Source organism: Carassius carassius, chromosome 39 (assembly GCF_963082965.1).
Source record: "Carassius carassius chromosome 39, fCarCar2.1, whole genome shotgun sequence".
Lineage (NCBI taxonomy): Eukaryota > Metazoa > Chordata > Actinopteri > Cypriniformes > Cyprinidae > Carassius > Carassius carassius.
This window is the reverse complement of record NC_081793.1, coordinates 5,056,989-5,077,207: the sequence shown is the minus strand read 5'-3', so window position 1 is coordinate 5,077,207 and position 20,219 is coordinate 5,056,989. Positions and strand designations below refer to the sequence as shown.

At 36.1% G+C, this 20,219-nt stretch overlaps 1 protein-coding gene across 1 annotated transcript in view; it reads right to left on the bottom strand.

Annotated features, from left to right (window-relative positions):
- The window catches only part of LOC132121263 (protein bicaudal C homolog 1-like), a 97,717-nt gene that overhangs the window by 75,327 nt on the left and 2,171 nt on the right, over positions 1-20,219 (bottom strand). The window contains exon 2 of the mRNA XM_059530489.1: positions 2,628-2,674. Within this exon, the coding sequence (XP_059386472.1) occupies positions 2,628-2,674 (47 nt within the window). The remainder of the gene's footprint in view (positions 1-2,627; positions 2,675-20,219) is intronic.

Sequence of the window (20,219 nt, the reverse complement as noted above, 5' to 3'; positions counted from 1 at the left end):
ATATGCACAGATAAAGCACTGATTACAAGCAAAAACAGAAATAATAAATCAAATGGATTACTTGTGGATTATTGTGATGTTTTTATCAGCTGTTTGGACTCTCATTCTGATGGCACCCATTCACTGCAGAGGACCCTTTGGTGAGCAAGTTATGTAATTTCTCAAAATTTGTTCTGATGAAGAAACAAACTCATCTACATCTTGGATGGCCTGGGGGTTAGTCAATTTTCAGCAATTATTTTCTGGGTGAACTATTCCATTTATTTAATATGTTACATGGCATTCCTTCATAACTGTTCGTGAAATGTACTAGCAATTTCTGAGTGAAAATAGCTATAATCGTGATTGTGCCGGCGCACACAAACACACACACACACACAAAACCCATCAGTTCCAGCATTGCTAACTTGAATGCACAGTTGGTACATTATCAAAAAAAAATAAAAAATTGGTGTATGGAGGAGTAAACTTCATGGATACACACGGTCAAAGTCCATAAGACTGCAAATCCACATGTATTGTGTTGTTTGAGAAATGGCCATTGTTAACACACTGTTCGTGACATGATAGGTTTTGATTATTTGAAAAGCAGTAACTGGCATTCCTGAAGCTTTGCATCAGCTGTAACTACCCAAGGCTTATGGTGCAGCCAGCCGTATCTTCCAGAACAGGCACTTTCCAAGCTCTCTTAACTGGGTCTGATTATTTTCCCACACCTTACAGGTCAAAACAAATGGAACATTGACATGGACTGTATTTCATACCAATATAGACTTGCCTGCAAGTGTGTTTATTTTGAAGGCCAGCATGCTCTGATTCAGGTGCTGTTTCTAATTCCTGCCCTGAGCTGTCTGGCTTCTCCAGTCTGTATTTCTTCACAGCCTGCCAATCAGTCCAGCTAGTGTTTGCCACAAATACTGTTCTACCCCACTGAGTCCAAATACGCCAAGTGAGCTTGTTTTGGCGAGGCCATAAACACACAGGAGTTTGAGTATCCTTCAGGGAGAGGTGTTGTGTCATGAGTAACTGACTAGGCTCTCAAAGTAAATGTTATTTATCACACACTTCACGCTTTTGCAGACTTCCTGTACACTTTTGCAGAGATCCATTTCAATCTAGTTATTTTGCCATTTTACCATGCAGATTTTGAACATGGGGAGTTTAGCTCTGCCACGTAAATTAAGTAAAATATCACATTTCTCACTCATGTTATTTTGGAATGTTTAAAAAAAAAAAGTATAATTTTTTTTTATATTAAATATGGTAATAATTAAGCATTAAAGGTACTGTCGCGCCCCTGGACTCATTATGCAGCGTTTTCATTCCTCATGTTCTCTGTGTGAACTAGTTTCTGTCTCTCGGTAATTGTGTCATTATGTTCAGATGTGTCTTGTCAATTACCCTCTATAAGTTCCCCTTAAAAGTTGCAATCTGTTCAGTATTTAGTTGTCTGGTCTCGTCAATGTGTAAGTGTCTTTCTGCTTTCACCTTATAGATTACCCCATGTGGATTATTAAAGACTTTGTATCATCCTCTGCCTCGTTTACGGGCTTCTCTCCATCACCACACCGTGACAGGTACACGACCTTTCAAAATCTTAGGGACACTAAAATGTGTAAATATCTTTTAAATCAGTATCTTATGCTTTCCAAGGCTGCATTTTATTTGACCAAAAATATAGTCAAAAACAGTAAATGTGACATGATTAGAATTTAAGTAACCATTTTCTAATGAATAGATTTTAAAATGTAATTTATTCCTTGGATGGCAAAACTGAATTTTCAGCAGCCATCACTATTTCAGTGTCACAAGAGCCATCAGAAATCATTCTAATATTTGACTAATTTCTGATTATTTTAGTCGTCAAAGATGTTGATGGGTTTGTTTCTTCTGAACATCTGAACAGATCTGAGAAATTTACCATCACATAATTTGCTCACCAATGGATCCTCTGTAGTGAATGGGTGCCGTCAGAATAAGAGTCTAAACAGAAGATAAAAACATCACAATAATCCACATCAAGTGATGGTTTAAAGTTAAAATGCCTTAACAATGGTTTTATTTCTTATGTTTCATGAAGCTTTTCGCTTCACAAGACATTAATTGAGTTTTGTGGATTATTGTGATGTTTTTAGCAGCTGTTTTTGACTATCATTCTGACAGCACCCATTCACTGCAGAGGATTCAATGGTGAACAAGTGACATGATTCTGACTTTCATTCTTTCTCTTTAAAGAATGTTGTTAGGCACAACACAAAGCAGAGTGACTATATTCACAATACAACATGTGTGTCCCATATATTATAAAACAGCTCCTACAAAACATTGTTAATCACAAGCCATTTTTATAGAAAACTGAATTTAGACCCTGCCTTTTTGTAACTGACAGTTTTCTATTTTACTGATACTGAATATATAAATTTGATTCAAATTTGGCTAAGCAATTACACACTGAGCATACAATGCTAGTTATGGAAGTCCCGTATTTATTCTATTACCACAATGATAGTATTTTGCGGCTTGAGAACCACAAAGCTATTGCACCGTTGTATCGTGCAGCACTGATTGCAGAAATAATTACACATGACTGCCGCATGCGCCTGCCAAAGCAATGTGGTTTTCCTTACCTTTTGAAAGAAGTCCTCACCTCCGTTGACTCGCCCCTCTGTGGCAGCTGCAGAGAAGAATGGGACATTTCAGAAAAAGCGTAACATCAGGAATCACTTATGCTGGCGTATTGACAAAATCAGCAATTCATATCAACACATTCTTCCACATGGCCTTAGGTGGAAAAATGTCTGCAATTTAGGCAGGACGCGGGACATTTTACTGTCCATTTGGAGCAAGTCACCTCTATAGAAAAATCTATGCATTTCTGCTTTTTAAAGCTTTATGCAGGATTGTAATACACTTTGTGATGCATACTACATTTAGAAGGTTTAAATGACATGTATCATTTTAATGTGCATGGTGTAGTGGGTAAAGCTGTGGGTTCAGTTTCAACCCCATTTAGGGGTTTCTATAGTTCTTCTTGAACATCAGATTTTTGTCAGCTTAACTACTTAGACATAACATATTTAGTGAAGTACCCCCCCCCCCCATGTCACATTTGCATGTTCATGGTTTGCTAATGGTCACATGACATGCAAGTATTTTTTTTTTTTTTTCAAATGTTTTATAATTACAGTTGCAATATAAAAGTTATATTCTTAAACGTTTAACTTTCAAATATTCAAGCTTTTAATTTGGCAGAATTGGCAGCCTTTGATTTGATAATCACATAGCTATATCATGATTATATGATGATAGGCTTTTCATCAACTCATTTGTGAAACCCTGACGTAGAACACGGCACTTCCAACGCTAAGTGATGAATCTGATTCCCAGACAACACTGTATAAGATGTTCTGTTTTTAAAGCATCTGCTAAATATGAAAATGCAAAATGTAACCCACATCATACAAGGAAACTGACATGCGTGCTTGGTTTTCCAAGAACATATGATTTAAATGAATCAATAAAAAACAAAGACATGACTTGTTGGGCAAATTTGGATGTTGTTTAAGAACTTCAAAACCACAAAATGCAGATGTCGATAGATGTAAACCAATTTTTCATTTCTTTTTTTTTTTTTTTTTTGCAGGCATGGTCTTGTTGGGCCAAGCTTTAAAATGTGTCTACTGTAATCCAGATGAATGCGACATGTTTATTTATATCCAATGAATTACAGGGAGGGGAGTTTTTTTTGTTTGTTTTTTTTTGTTAGATTGACTGAAAATTGCTCAAAACACAGGCACCGGCTGAATCAGCCCTGCTTTACCGCTAAGACATGCTATCCAGTGGAGGAACCTCAGGAAGCCCTAAGAACAAACTGAACTCTACAGAGTTAACTACATTCAGAGAGAAAACAGAATTACACATTTTTCTGTGATTGGAAAAGAAACAAACCTAAACAGGTTTATGGAACTCTTCATAGACACTATGACCTTCTCAAAAAATTATGACCAGACTTTGACCATTTAACTCCATGTTGCTCAAAACATCTGATGTGTGGCCACAATGTACCAATGACAAGGACAGTCTCACCCTCACACTCTTGGACACACACAGATTGTTCTCTGCCTGTTTGATATTACACACAACACTGGAAAACACTTGTTAAAATCCAATCCAATCAGACTGCTCTTTGCAAATTTTCACATTTCTGTAGCTTAAACAGTAGAGCATGGCACCAACAACAGCAAAGTCATGGGTTCAAATCCCCAAGAAATGCAAGAAACTGTGAAATATATACCTTGAATGCAGTGTTAGTCACTTTGGACCATACATTTAAGGTAGAGTTGGTTCACAGGTCTTTAATCACAAAATGTTTTAAATAGTGAGACAAAAACATTTTGGCAACAGAAAATGAAACCACATAACACAGACACATAAACACAGAAGTGACAAATATATGTACACAAAATTAACGAAAAAACAAAAAGTAAACATATCAGCACTTCACCATGACCAAAAATGATGCTAGAGTAGCAATGTGCAAAATTTGTTGTGCTAAAATGAGAAGAGACTCATTGTATCACCTGACAACAGCATTAAAAGTTTCATTACACCCATTTAATTACTGATCTCTTTATTTTCAGCTTTGGATTCTGGCTAAATGAAAACTTTAATTTCAGTTTCTGAAATTCTGTTCAAAGTCATCTCAGTGCATCACTAGTTACTGGGTTGATATTATGGGCACTTCTAACTAACTAATCATCGGTCTTGCCAAAGTTTCCCAGGTCTGTGGTATTTATTCTTTGAACACAGTGTTGGTCAGATTGTCAGGTCTCAGAATAAGCTGTGGAACAGAGAGTCAAAAGTCTTACTAATGAAAGGCTAAGACTCCACTGACTTCCATAATATGGAAAACTTTTGAAACAAATAACAAAAAATGTTCTACAGATTACACAACACTGTTAAAAATAATGGCTCTTTATTGCCATCCAAGGTTCCATGAAGAACCTTTAACATCAATGGAACCTTTCAATTACACAAAAGGTTTTATACTCTTTAGATTATTAAAATGCTCTTCACACTAAGAAAAAAAGAAATGTTCACTAATAGGTTCTTTGAAGAACCTAAAATGGTTCTTCTACGGCATCACTGTGAAATCCCCCTTTTGGAAGCTTTATTTTTTTAGGAGTAAATGAAGAAAATCACACAGGTTTGGAACAACATGAGAATGAGTAAATGATGACAGAATTTTCTTTTTGATGTGAACTATCCCTTTAACGCATTTCATCTTCACAATTTATTTATAACATGTTTGACAAAATAAACACCAGTGGAAGCCAGTGTAAAATACACAATAAATGTACACGTGACTGCACATCAGCTTAATTCTACATTACTTTGCCAAGGTATAATAATAATAATAAATATAAAGTTTTTACTGATCACTGGTGTAATTTTTTTTTCTATAGCTATTATTGCCATTTTATAAAATCAAATAAGCCACACAGGTCAGTGTGTTACTGTGATTTTACTACAAATAACATAAGTGGGTTTCAGGCACTCTTGTGGATTATTGTAGTTTGCCCAAAGAAAGGTACATTTAACATAAGGGGTGTAAGAAAATATCAATACACGTGAGTATTGCGATATTTTGTATGGTGATACTGTATCGATTCTCAAAAAAGGAATATCGATATAAAAAAATAAATGAAAATAAATCATGAAAAAAATTCAAGGCAGTTTTCGTTTTGAGTTTATTTCCCGACCGCTAGATGGCAGTCTTTATCTCTGAACAAATCCTGAGTGACAGGAAATACTACCATTAGTAGTGGTGGGCGATACTGCAAAATTTAGTATCGATCCGGTACCAAATACATATAGGTCAGTATTGCCGAGACCGATACAAATACGATAATTGTTACTTAAAAAAATTATCTTGTGTAGGGGAGAGCAGTATGTCATTATTTCTGAGGTGAATGAATGATCAGTTCTTTAGGCAATATTTTTTTTATTAATGTATTGAAGTCAACAAAATTATTAGTTATTAGAGACTGTAGAATTAATTCTTTACAGACTTTTTTTTTAAAAGAAATAAAGAATAACAAAAATCTCTCCCTTTTTTCTCGTTTTAAAAACAGGTGAAATAAAGTGCACACAATTATTACTGAAGAACAGCATTTTGTAGCTCAGCATTTTCCTTGTCATGTGTTTTAAGTGTTTGCATAGGTTTGTAGTGTTGCCAAAGTATCGAATGCTCTTTTTACACGTATCAGAAGTTGCAGTATTATCATTTAGTGCCGTAAAATAGCTCCAGTGAGTCACGTGACGACACAACAACGAATCACAGCAGAGCAGCAGGAGGGGGAGGAGTTGGGAGGGAAAAGTGGGCCAGGATGTGAAAGCAGCGTTTTATCAGGATTGTAGAAATAGAAGACACGAGCAAAGTATAATGAACGTAGAGGAGAGATATTTAAATTAAAATATTGATTCAATTACAATTTTATCGATCAGATACCAATACCAGTGCTGGCATCGATACTATCTATATTTAGATCGATCCGCCCACCCCTAACCATTAGAGCATGCCACTAATGTTAACATTAATTTGGTTCACTGCTAGTAATGAAGGGTGAAAGGATTGTCCCAGTTCATGTTTACCCCAAACATGAACTGGTACAAAGTTGAAGTGTGCCGTCATTTGTGTGTTTTGCCGTGTATGCCGTCATACACAGAAGTGTAACGTCCACCATGGGACTGTTGCGCTGGCTGCTTGCAGCCACCTGTGTGAAGAGGCTAGCACAGGGCACAGCCATAGGTGGGAGGGACGCCCCATGGCTGCAGCTTTCTCTCAATTGGGGGTGTTTTGTGCAGTTGGAGCTGTGCTTGCGTCGCAGTTTCGGCGATTCCATGCAGAAAATCCAAGTGGAAAGGTTCAACATCTGTATTTATTGTATTGTTTTACAATTGTTTTGTTTTCTTTAGAAATCCTGTTAGCACTTTATTTTTCATTGATATAAAGTAGATGTAATTCTTTTGTTCAGATCAAAATGTTATGACATTGTATATCACCACTGTAAAATTAAACTGTGAACCTTTAAAGCAGGGTCTAAAAATATATATGGTCTTTTTATAAAATATATTTTATATGTATTATACATTTAATTAAAGGATCCTGCAAGCACTTACATTTTTCCCCCTTTTCTCATACTGCACAAAAAGTGTATCAATAACACTGAATGTTACAGGGACTGATTATTGCAAATGCAGATCCCATTGTGTTCTGGTTAAACAATTATTATTTATTTATTGCTAAGGTTTGCATATGGTGGTGTGTTCTTAATGACAGCTTTCCTTTTCCAATATATACTATTCCTAAAATAAGAAATATCCCAATATATCACCTTGCTAACAGTATCGTAATGTATCGCAACATATCGTACCGCAAACCCCGGTATCCTGATACATATCGTATATACACAGCCCTTTTTAACATTTTTCATGATAACTACTCCTGGGAGGTCAGGCAACTGCTCTTCACTGTTCTTCAAGCCAGCTTCGGTATGATAGCTTGATAGACTGATATCTTTTTGTATTTTTACTTGGCATTTAGTATCTTTAAGCCACAGCCTTATGGAACATAAGAATAAATCAACAAAATGCTCAGCTCCACAGACAAATGTCAAGGCTTTGTTCATCATCCCATACAGTGAATATAAAATAAATATCTATGAATTGCTGGAGCAGGTAAAACTTTCATTCTTATCCGAGATGGGCTGTGTTTCCCAAAGCAGACTTGTGACCTAAATGTCTTTTTTGTGACTAGATTTCTTCCCTTCAGAGCAAAGTGCAAAGTTAAAGAGTATAGCAATCCCAACATCCTCTCATGCAAGGTTAGTGGTTAACCTCTCTGTATAGGCTACACCAGTATAAGAAATGGGTTCTTACTTTACAGAGAACTTAATCTTCATGTAATGTCTCACACCACTTCCTCCACTTATGTCAGCTTATATTAGGGTGCATTACTACTATACCTGGCAGTGCATCTAGAAACAGAATAATTTCAGTATATAAATGTATAGAAATTATGTTTATTTACTGTTGGTCATATTAAATTTGTATTTACAGGATGACTTTGTAATCGCAGAGACCCTGTAATAATAATTTTGATCCACTGATGTTAATGAAGTAATAATTATTTTCATTTTGTGGCCGATGACATTAATTCCCATAACCATTTTAAATACTACAAGAGAAGTTAGGAACCACAATATTATATTGTAGAGAATGAAAACCTGACTTGAAAAACCACTTCATAAGATGTTAATTGGACTGGAGTGGTGTGAATTATTTGTGGATCATTGTGATGTTTTTATCAGCTGTTTGGACTCATTCTGACGGCACCCATTCACTGCTGATGATCCATTGGTGAGCAAATGACGTAATGCCAAATTTTACCAAATCTGTTCTGATGAAGAAACAAATTCATCTATATCTTGAAATGCCTGAGGGTGAGTACATTTTCAGCAAATTTAAATTTTTAGGTGAACTTCTTTTAATGATGAGCCAATAAAAATCTCCTCTTTTATACCATACTCTCCATATAAATAATATCTTATCATTCATCATGTCAGTTTTCAGAAGAGCTACTGTCATTAATTAAGATGAATGGGAATCCTAATGGACAGCTCCAAGTATAATATACCTCCTTGCTTAGCCCAGTGGTAGTATTTTAGTTTACATTTTAGTATGTAAGTGTAAAGCTTCTGTCTCAAGTAGACTCTTAAATGGAAAAATACTGCCGTTTATATCCTGCTCTGTCATAACTGTTAGTTGTTAGACTGTTAGCACTCCCGATCTTACTTAAGGCACTGGAATTAATAGGCTGCAAAAACAAGGGTGATACGTTCAATTACAGGTGGGAGTTACCCATAAACTAAGAATTAATGAGATCCCATTCAGTTCTTTAAGAATATTGGCACTTGACACAAGATCGCTTCAGAGGGACACTTATTTGTGCACTTTAAATTGCTTATGATGGAAAGTGTATCTATTAAATATGTCATTATGCTGGTTCAATGGACCTCTGCGGGAACAAGGGCCCGCTGTTGCCTGGAAACTACCAAACAATCGCACAGATGTGTGATGCTGCTGGGTCCAAGGCTCCAAATGGATTTGCTGACCTCAGAATTGTTGTCGGCAGAATACTAATGGTCGGATGGTTTTTGAATGCATTTACATTGGCAAGTTAAACACATCAAAGATTTTATATATACAGGTCCTTCTGAAAAAATTAGCATATTGTGATAAAGTTCATTATTTTCCATAATGTAATGATAAAAATTAAACTTTCATATATTTTAGATTCATTGCACACCAACTGAAATATTTCAGGTCTTTTATTGTTTTAATACTGATGATTTTGGCATACAGCTCATGAAAACCCAAAATTCCTATCTCAAAAAATTAGCATATCATGAAAAGGTTCTCTAAACAAGCTATTAACCTAATCATCTGAATCAACTAATTAACTCTAAACACCTGCAAAAGATTCCTGAGGCTTTTAAAAACTCCCAGCCTGGTTCATTACTCAAAACCGCAATCATGGGACTGCTGACCAGAAGGCCATCATTGACACCCTCAAGCAAGAGGGTAAGACACAGAAAGAAATTTCTGAATGAATAGGCTGTCCCCAGAGTGCTGTATCAAGGCACCTCAGTGGGAAGTCTGTGGGAAGGAAAAAGTGTGGCAAAAAACGCTGCACAACGAGAAGAGGTGACCGGACCCTGAGGAAGATTGTGGAGAAGGACCGATTCCAGACCTTGGGGGACCTGCGGAAGCAGTGGACTGAGTCTGGAGTAGAAACATTCAGAGCCACCGTGCACAGGCGTGTGCAGGAAATGGGCTACAGGTGCCGCATTCCCCAGGTCAAGCCACTTTTGAACCAGAAACAGCGGCAGAAGCGCCTGACCTGGGCTACAGAGAAGCAGCACTGGACTTTTGGAAAAATGTTGCATGTCATTCGGAAATCAAGGTGCCAGAGTCTGGAGGAAGACTGGGGAGAAGGAAATGCCAAAATGCCTGAAGTCCAGTGTCAAATACCCACAGTCAGTGATGGTCTGGGGTGCCATGTCAGCTGCTGGTGTTGGTCCACTGTGTTTTATCAAGGGCAGGGTCAATGCAGCTAGCTATCAGGAGATTTTGGAGCACTTCATGCTTCCATCTGCTGGAAAGCTTTATGGAGATGAAGATTTCGTTTTTCAGCACGACCTGGCACCTGCTCACAGTGCCAAAACCACTGGTAAATGGTTTACTGACCATGGTATTACTGTGCTCAATTGGCCTGCCAACTCTCCTGACCTGAACCCCATAGAGAATCTGTGGGATATTGTGAAGAGAAAGTTGAGAGACGCAAGACCCAACACTCTGGATGAGCTTAAGGCCGCTATCGAAGCATCCTGGGCCTCCATAACACCTCAGCAGTGCCACAGGCTGATTGCCTCCATGCCACGCCGCATTAAAGCAGTCATTTCTGCAAAAGGATTCCCGACCAAGTATTGAGTGCATAACTGAACATAATTATTTGAAGGTTGACTTTTTTTGTATTAAAAACACTTTTCTTTTATTGGTCGGATGAAATATGCTTATTTTTTTAGATAGGAATTTTGGGTTTTCATGAGCTGTATGCCAAAATCATCAGTATTAAAACAATAAAAGACCTGAAATATTTCAGTTGGTGTGCAATGAATCTAAAATATATGAAAGTTTAATTTTTATCATTACAGTATGGAAAATAATGATGTTTATCACAATATGCTAATTTTTTGAGAAGGACCTGTATACATATATATATATATATATATATATATATATATATATATATATATATATATATATATATATATACATATATATATATATATATATATATATATATATATATATATATATATATATATATATATATATATATATATATATATATAAAGGAGTAACTTTGATTCTCGCTGTAGTAATGTTTCCGCTGCCGACATGTTGTGGAGATGCTGTGTATTTCATTGTGAAAGCGAAAATACTTTGTTTGGCCTTCCAAAAGAGGACACAACTAGAAATCAGTGGTTAAGTTGTATATACAACACTGTTCTGGAACAGTTCAACCCAAATATTTAGATGTGTTCAGTGCATTTTACGGAGGACTTGAACCAGTAGTCTACAATGCTTCTGTGCACAAAGGCTGTTTCTATAAAGTGGGTCAATTCCAACTTCACAAGGACAGTCTGGAACCTCTGACTCACAGCCTGTAAGTACATTCACATATTGAAAGAATTTGCCACTGACTCCAATCACAAATGCAGACATGGTTTTATATCTATGTGGGTATGACGCATAAAAAAAATCAGTATTATCAGTAATTATCTCCCCACTGGATGCAACAAATGCCTCGTTAGTAAGGGGTTTTACTGTTTTTGTCTCATCGTGCCGGGAGACGGCATCACAGTATGGTAAGGGGCGAAACATTTCCGTCACCCCTTTAAAGACTCTAGAGACTGCATTACATTGTGTTACATGAGGACCTGAGCACATGAGGTTTGTGACATTTCAGTCATATCTAGCAATGCACAGATGAATAAAAAATAAAATAATTTGGCTTCCCATAGATGAAGGAAAAAATGCAAGATCCTGCAATTATTGGTGCTTCATTATAGGAAATAAAATAGTCTCGTGTCCAAGATTCCCTTTCATGCCACTCACTTGATTAAAAATAATAATAATAATAAATAATAATTTAAAAAGAGATTAAAAACAATAATATTTGAATACACTAAGGTTGGGCGATATGTACAAAATCTTTTTTTAATATTGCCTTAATAATTATGGCAATATCCATAGAAATGGGTTCTGCTCATGTTGCATGACACTTTAAATGAAACCTATTATCAAAAAAAAAAAAAAAAAAAAAAGTAAAAAAGTGAAACCAACATGAATAGACTATATGAGTACCCTTCCACTAACTTGGCTGGCACAAACAAAGTTTTACAAGATTTTTCCTTTCATCATCTCGGACATCCTTTGTCTCTGACCCGTAAAGAGAGTTAATGGAAACCATTAAAAACGATAAACAAAGCTTGCAGTTTGTCTGCAGATTGTGGCACATCATTCACATGTCCCAGCTGAGCGTGAGTCAGTCTGGAAGAATGCACGCTTTCTCCAGATTATCTGTGGATGGAGGGTACATATCATCAACGTACGCACTATCCACCAAAAGCTGGACCCAGCAGGGTTTTGAGAAACCATTATCTGCAGCTGCCTTTCTTGGCTCCGTTTACTAGGATAAGCATCCGCCCACAGAAGTGTTTGTTATATGACCCCTGCTATGGGGTCATATAATAAATAAATGTAAGTTTAAAATGCACATGTATAATGCAACATTTACAATTCGTCTATTTTCTAAATGCATCCATCCAACCAACAACTGATGGATAGAAAGTCCCCAGCCCACCCAATATATATATATATATATATATATATATATATATATATATATATATATATATATACAGCACACATTCTACCAGTTGCAACTCTTGCTCCTCTTGTCTCAATATACTGTACAACATGACATACATTCACATCAAATATTACTCAGTGTTACACTCATGGGACACTCCACTTCGCAAGCACAAAAGTAAAATGGCTAAACATTTCATTCGCATCTGTTCTGAAATGCGCTTTTTCTGAGCGCATACACCTGAAGCTCACGCACACTAAAAAGCCTCTCAAACACTATCTGATTACATGACTGATATCTTTCACATCTGATAGCACTAATAATGTCAAAAGTGTAATTAAAGTTGAGAGAAAAACGGATGCGTGCAGCTCTTAAAGTAACAGCAAACTAACGCCGGTTTCACACTGCAAGCGTGAGCAGCACATATTTTTTCCGGCATGCATGTTAAGCAATGAGGGCATTCACAACCGGCAGCAGGAGCAGCACGTGAGCGTCAACCTGGAGCGTCGCATGAGCAGCAGTGAAGCGGGTCTATTTTTGCTGTGCTGCTGACGCTCAATTAAAGTGACAACACACTTCTAATGGACAAAATAAACATGATTTCACACAAAACATGCTACAAAATGCACATAATAAACATGTCTAGTGTGTTTTGTATGGGAAAAAAATGAAGAATAAAAAATATGTATTGAGGATTTACCCATTTTAACTTGTTTAATTGCCATATAAGCAAATTATAACTTACAACTAAATCAAACTCACAACGAATAATTCGTCTTGCTCAGGATCTTAAGTTACAATGGAGTACATAAATAAGAAGTTCATACATTATTTACAGCTTCTGTAAATATTGTACACGTGTTCACTTACGATTGACATGACAAACTTACGACTTTTATTTATTTTCAGTTCCACAGTTACAGAAATGGAGCTATAGCCTAGACACAATAAATACACATAAAACATTGACATCTTCAATATTCAGCCTAATAAAAATATTATGAACACTCAGTTCACCTCGGTTTAGAACAAACCTTTAAATTTTTTTTTATGAATCTCTATAAACAAATAATGACTTAAACATAATATTCTTATTAAACATCTAGCTAAAATAGAATAAATAATTATATATTTTCCAGGTCTTCAGTTACAAAAGCAGACAACAAGGCAAAAGGCACAAATTGCAAACAAGGACACAAGACGAACAGAAACACAAAACAATCGTATAAATCATATTGACAGCTTCTAAGAAAAATATTAATATTTAAATTACGATTGGCTAGAAACGCATAGCCAATTTCTTTTTTTATTATTCAGCTCTACATAAATACATTTTGAGATACTTACTTAGCCTAACGAGTAGTTAAAATCCAACAAATAATTCACATTCACATTGAGTATGACTGAAACGAGTAGTTTTCCCTCACGTGATTTCCCGTGTTATAACTTTCAAGACTTCAAACCATTCAAGTTTATATCTGACCAACCTCTAAAAACAAATCTATAGCTGTCCTTGTAGAGAAACATGTAGTATTGGAGCCGCTGCGCCGCTGACCATGTACAAACACTTCCAGTGTGAAAACTCTGGTGCACCTGCCGTGACGCTGTAGTTACACTCACGCGCTGCTCGCGCTTGCAAAGTGAAACAGGCGTAATAGTACTAAACATGCTGCCGCTTGTCATGAAAGGGATAGTTCACCCAAAAATTTTCATTCTGTCATTATTTACTCACTCTCATGTTGTCCCACACCTGTATTAATTTCTTTCTTCTGCTGAACACAGAAGAAGATATTTTGAAGAATGTGGGTAACGAACAGTTGCTGGTCCCCTTTGACTTTGATAGAAGGAAAACATTTTGGTGACCCACATTCTTCAAAATAACTCAAGTTCAATTGAAGAAAGAAACTCATTCAGGTTTAAAACAACTTGAGTTGGTTATGTCTAAAGAGTAAGTAAATTGGATGTGATAACTTGCAAAATAGTAAAACTAACTGACAAAGAATCATGATATAATATTAATAATAATTTGTCGGTTCTTCTGATATGTGCAACTTTAATGTCAAGTGGCGTAACAATTACTTTCAAAAACTTTGTTTTTTCCTTTCTTTTTTCCACATTATCATTATGCTCCATGTGATGTTGAACTTGCCATTCCATAAACGGGGAGGGATCCATACTATCCTATATTATTATAGGACAGTACAATAATTTTTACATATTTTTTTAAGAATTTAATTATGACAAATAACACAAATAATAAAAAACTGTATGAATTTTAATATCTAAATTAAAAATATCTCTCACTGCATAAACACATAAACATACTGCATGTGTAATTTATTTCTTAACAACATCTGGACCAAAAAAATGTTTTGACTCCGCAGGCAGTTTAAGCCAACATCTGGGAAGCCACAGCCAGTAGGCATGCAAAAATCCTGGAATCCTGGGAAATAATCCATCCTATAACTTATGTCTTAAACTGTACATATTTTTAAGCGCAATAACTGTATTAAGATTAAAATGCCAATGACATTACTCATTCTGCCGGGAAACTATTGGGTGGATTCTACAAAATTGTTTTAAATGAACAAAGAGGATCACCTAAACACAAACTATGAAATGCAATTACTGATTATTTTTGTATATAAAGTCAATCAATGCCAGTGCATAAAAGAACATTTTTTGTCTCTTCAACACAACAGGCATGCCTATAAACATAACGTGACAATCCAAGATGTATCACATTTACAGGTTTGACTGCTTTGAAAAACAACCATTTGGTTTTCAACTCAGATGAGTTGAGTTAGTAGCTGTAGTGTAATGGCTTGATCTTTTCCTTGTCATAACAAAGTCTCTGGTTTATGCCAGCATTTTTTAAAAACAGAGACTATCCAACAGCTGTGAGGAATTATGCGCTGTGAGCACTGGGACTCTTCCGCCCACCACCTCTCAAGGGTCTCTCAGACCCGAACAACACAAGCCAGGGTTTCTGAATGGTCCCAATATACTTGATTCAACCACCTTTTACAGACTGATTTTCATTCTTTCCAACATGTATTGGCCTTGTATTGGTCTTTTGCATTGTATTACGCTTACTATGTGCCAACTGAGTTGCTTTGTCTGTCAGATGTGCTTAAAACATATGAACTCAAGATCAAGGCCACAAGCGATTAACCTCAGCAGTGGTTCTCGAGGAAAATGCCACGTTTACCCTCTGAAAGCTACAGAGAAAACTGTTTCCCTAGGCCTCCATCCAGTTAGCCCCAACCATATTCCTCAGCGGACTCACTTCCTGTCTCTATACTTTCATCCAATAGACAACAAAAAGATAAACTTTTAAACCAGGCCTCGGTCAAGCACGCACACAAATATACCCAGAACACAATCAGCCAAAGTACACTTAACACACAAGCATTTTTAGAATGTACTCTTTGTATTTTCATAAATAGAATGTCATTTCTGTGTCTCAGTTTACTAGGAATTTAGTAAGCTGGGATACATAGTAAATAAATGATCGTCAAAAGTCTTAAAAAAAAGTGATTTTTATGTGATGCTTATGTGATGGTAAAACAAACTTAACCTAAAATTTCCACATTATATACATGCTATAAAACTGAAGCTCTTTACAAAATCACCAGGCAGCAACAATGTTTTATTTGGGATGCCCAGAATGAATCAGCCCCATCTATGATAAGAGTTATGCTTGTTAAACAAGCCATTTGATCCCTTCCTGTTTGGACTATCAAACAAGCTGCTAGTTCACTTCGGTGCCTGACTCTGACTTATGCTGATCAAAGATATTGACTCTGTGAGCTATCGTGTAAACCTGTACAGGCATTTCTTTTGCAGGGGGACTTTTGCAAATCTCTAGCCAAGATGTAGGTAGAGAAATCGTTTCTGTCTTATCTAAGACATAATGCAAAACAATCTGGACTTTGGAAATTTGGAAAAACCCAAAACTCTTGATGTAGACTGGACACAGAAAACTACTAAATTGTGCAGACACTATCTAGAAAGTCAAGAAATTGTAATATAAAATAATCTTCAAAATACTGAGTCAGTGACTGCTAGACACCACTGCATTCCTACAGAACAGCTTGAACAATTGGGTTGATTGCTCCAACTCTGAATCCATCTCGCTTGTTTCCATGTGTCTTTGCCATTTGGTCTCAGAACAAATAAAGCAGGATATGAATCAGCTTAAAAAAAAATTATGCATGAAGAGGAAGTTAGTTCAGTTGTATAGCTACTATTTATCTTTACCAAAGACTAACTGATTTAAATAGTATTAACATTTATGCCCCTGTATAAAAATCTAGTGGGTGACCATCTAAGGCAGAATCTTGACTGAAAGGAACCTCATGAGTTTCTGACTGACCACTATATTCCCACAATTGATTCGATAGAGTTTGGCATTAGCATGTTGCTAAGATAATGATGTAATGCTCTAATAATCATAAAGATACATCATAGACACTTTTAGGTAATTTAATTTAATTTAATTTAATTTAATTTAATTTAATTTAATTTAATTTAATTTAATTTAATTTAATTTAATTTAATTTAATTTAATTTAATTTAATTTAATTTAATTGCCTCATCAGCTAACAAAAACATCTAAAATGCAACATATTTTATTATGGATGCACCAATTCTAAAATTCTGTCCCATACCAGTGCATCAATAATTATTTTTAGGTTATAGCCAATATATGATATATGATATTCAAAATTCAATACTATTTTGGCTTTATAAAACAAACAAACAAACAAACAAACAAACAAAAAAATAGTTTAGGAATCACCACACATTTATATTCATTTTGATTACATTTAACAATGTTATTAAAGGGGTTATATGATGCTTTTTTAAAGATCATTATTTTTTGTATTTGGTGTAACAGAATATGCTGACATGCTTTAATGTTCAAAGAACACATTATTCAAATACTGTACAGTCGTGGCCAAAAGTTTTGAGAATTACATAAATATTGGGAATTGGAAAAGTTGCAGCTTAATTTTTTATAATAGCAATTTGCATATACTCCAGAATGTTATGAAGAGTGAACAGATGAATTGCATAGTCCTTCTTTGCCATGAAAATTAACTTAATCCCAAAAAAAAACTTTCCACTGCAATTCATTGCTGTCATTAAAGGACCTGCCGAGATCATTTCAGTTATCGTCTTGTTAACTCAGGTGAGAATGTTGACGAGCACAAGGCTGGAGATCATTATGTCAGGCTGATTGGGTTAGAATGGCAGACTTGACATGTTAAAAGGAGGGTGATGCTTGAAATCATTGTTCTTCCATTGTTAACCATGGTGACCTGCAAAGAAACGCGTGCAGCCATCATTGCGTTGCATAAAAATGGCTTCACAGGCAAGGATATTGTAGCTATTAAGATTGCACCTAAATCAACAATTTATAGGATCATCAAGAACTTCAAGGAAAGAGGTTCAATTCTTGTAAAGAAGGCTTCAGGGCATCCAAGAAAGTCCAGCAAGCGCCAGGATCGTCTCCTAAAGAGGATTCAGCTGCGGGATCGGAGTGCCACCAGTGCAGAGTTTGCTCAGGAATGGCAGCAGGCAGGTTTGAGACTTTAGTCTTTGCAACTTTACAGATCTTCTTCATGCACCAAGAGCTTGAAAAATTTAAATTGCCTCATATGTTACTAGTTACTATGTTACATAAATTATTAGTGTTTAATGATTAACTTGTGAGTTTTAAAATGCAATTGAAATGTAAAAATGTGAGAAATGAGCGAGCACAATTAAAGCTGCAGTCCTTAACTTTATTTTGTTAAAAATTATCCAAAATCAATACTTGAGCAAGTACATAACCAGCCAGTATTTGAAACTATCGCCTTACTTTAGCCCGATTCACATACGTTAATTTATAATGTTTTCAAATTTGAGCAGTACAGATAGGTTTCTGCGGGAAATTCGAGCATGGCACTGTGTCATTATGTCACATAAAGAAGTTGTCCCAGCTACTAGGATATCGCATTTGAGGGTCCTGCAGGTGGCAGATCGTTTAATTATAGCCCATTCCCACAGAAGCTGGAATAATTGAATGTCAAAAAAAAATATTTTGATTCCGGATTTTAATCAAGAAAGATTATATGAAACATGTGAATTAAATTATATTCCAGTTTTAAATGTGCTTCTGATTACAGCTCGTCTAGGTTTACACAAGATGGGTATGTTAAAGACAACCATTTCGATAGGAGCATAGATTGCTTTTTGGATTAAGATAATTTCTTAATATGAAATTCGAATGATGAGGAAAATTAGAAATTAGACTGTACAGAAATTGAAATCTAACGTTACATGCTAATACACACTAGACTCATAGTCACGCAGTGTGATGTTGTTAACATTAATAATTTGAGAATAAAGTATAACAATAATAATAATTTGCAGGGTTTGATGTGATATGAGCTAATCGATCGTTAGATTACGTCACCAATGGTAGCGCGATGTATTGTAATGCTTTTTTCCTCAGTTGGTCGAAGCAAAGTATGGCAAACTTGTTACTTAATGTTACTTGTTCAGATGACAATATATGGTGAAAATTCTTGTTTGGGTCATATATTCCAAGACTTATATACATATACTTATTATACATATATTACAAGGCTAGAATCTGTCATTACTGGTGCGGTAACTGAGAGCTACACATTCACCTCAAAACAGTAAACAGTTTCTGCTGTAAAGTTTGGCATTGGCATGGGGGAAGTCGTGGCCTAATGGTTAGAGAGTCGGACTCGCAATTGAAGGGTTGTGAGTTCGAGTCTTGGGCCGGCAGGAATTGTGGGTGGGGTGAGTGAATGTACAATGCTCTGTGTGTGTGCACTTCGGATGGGTTAAATGCAGAGCAAGAATTCTGAGTATGGGTCACCATACTTGGCTGAATGTCACATCACTTTCATTTTAACATGGGGAGTCTATGGGATTGACTCCCTTTTGCAGCCAGCCTCAAGCGGCCAGTCGATGAATTACAGTTAAGTCACTTCCGTATGGGTTTCACAAGAGAGAGTGGGAGGTTGCTGCTTGGAGCGCTTGGATCACAACCGCATCACAGCCCATGCATGGAAGGAACTGCAATTGCAGGTTCTCAAACATAGGTGGCAACAAAGAGATAACATTTATGGACTGCAGCTTTAAGTACGAATGTAAAAAAATAAAAATTCTATACATTGTAACAATTCTTTCATGGGAAGGAGAAGGCGGGAACCGGCGGACAATCAAAGAAGACTTGAATAATAAAATAAAGACAAAACAGTGCGACAGCCCCTCACGGACAACTTCTGTGCACAAACAAAATCAAAACATAAAATAAAACCCGGGCCTGGTCCTCTCTCGTCCTTCACTGTCGTCGCTCCTGTTTTATATCCTCCCATCTCCTCCTTGGGACTCGAGACCGGTGGGTCGAGCAGGTGTCGCTAATTTCCAATCACTCCACCGGCCTCGCTCCGTTCCCATGGCTCTCTGCCCCGCCCCAATTGTCCTATATATATATATATATATATATATATATATATATATATATATATATATATATATATATATATATATATATACACACACACACAGAAGCATGTATATCTTTTGATACAACGAATCTACAACACTGTAGTGCAGTAAATGTAAGATTAAACAGATGGGTCACAATACATCTTGGTATGAACACATTCCTTCTCAACATAGACTACAC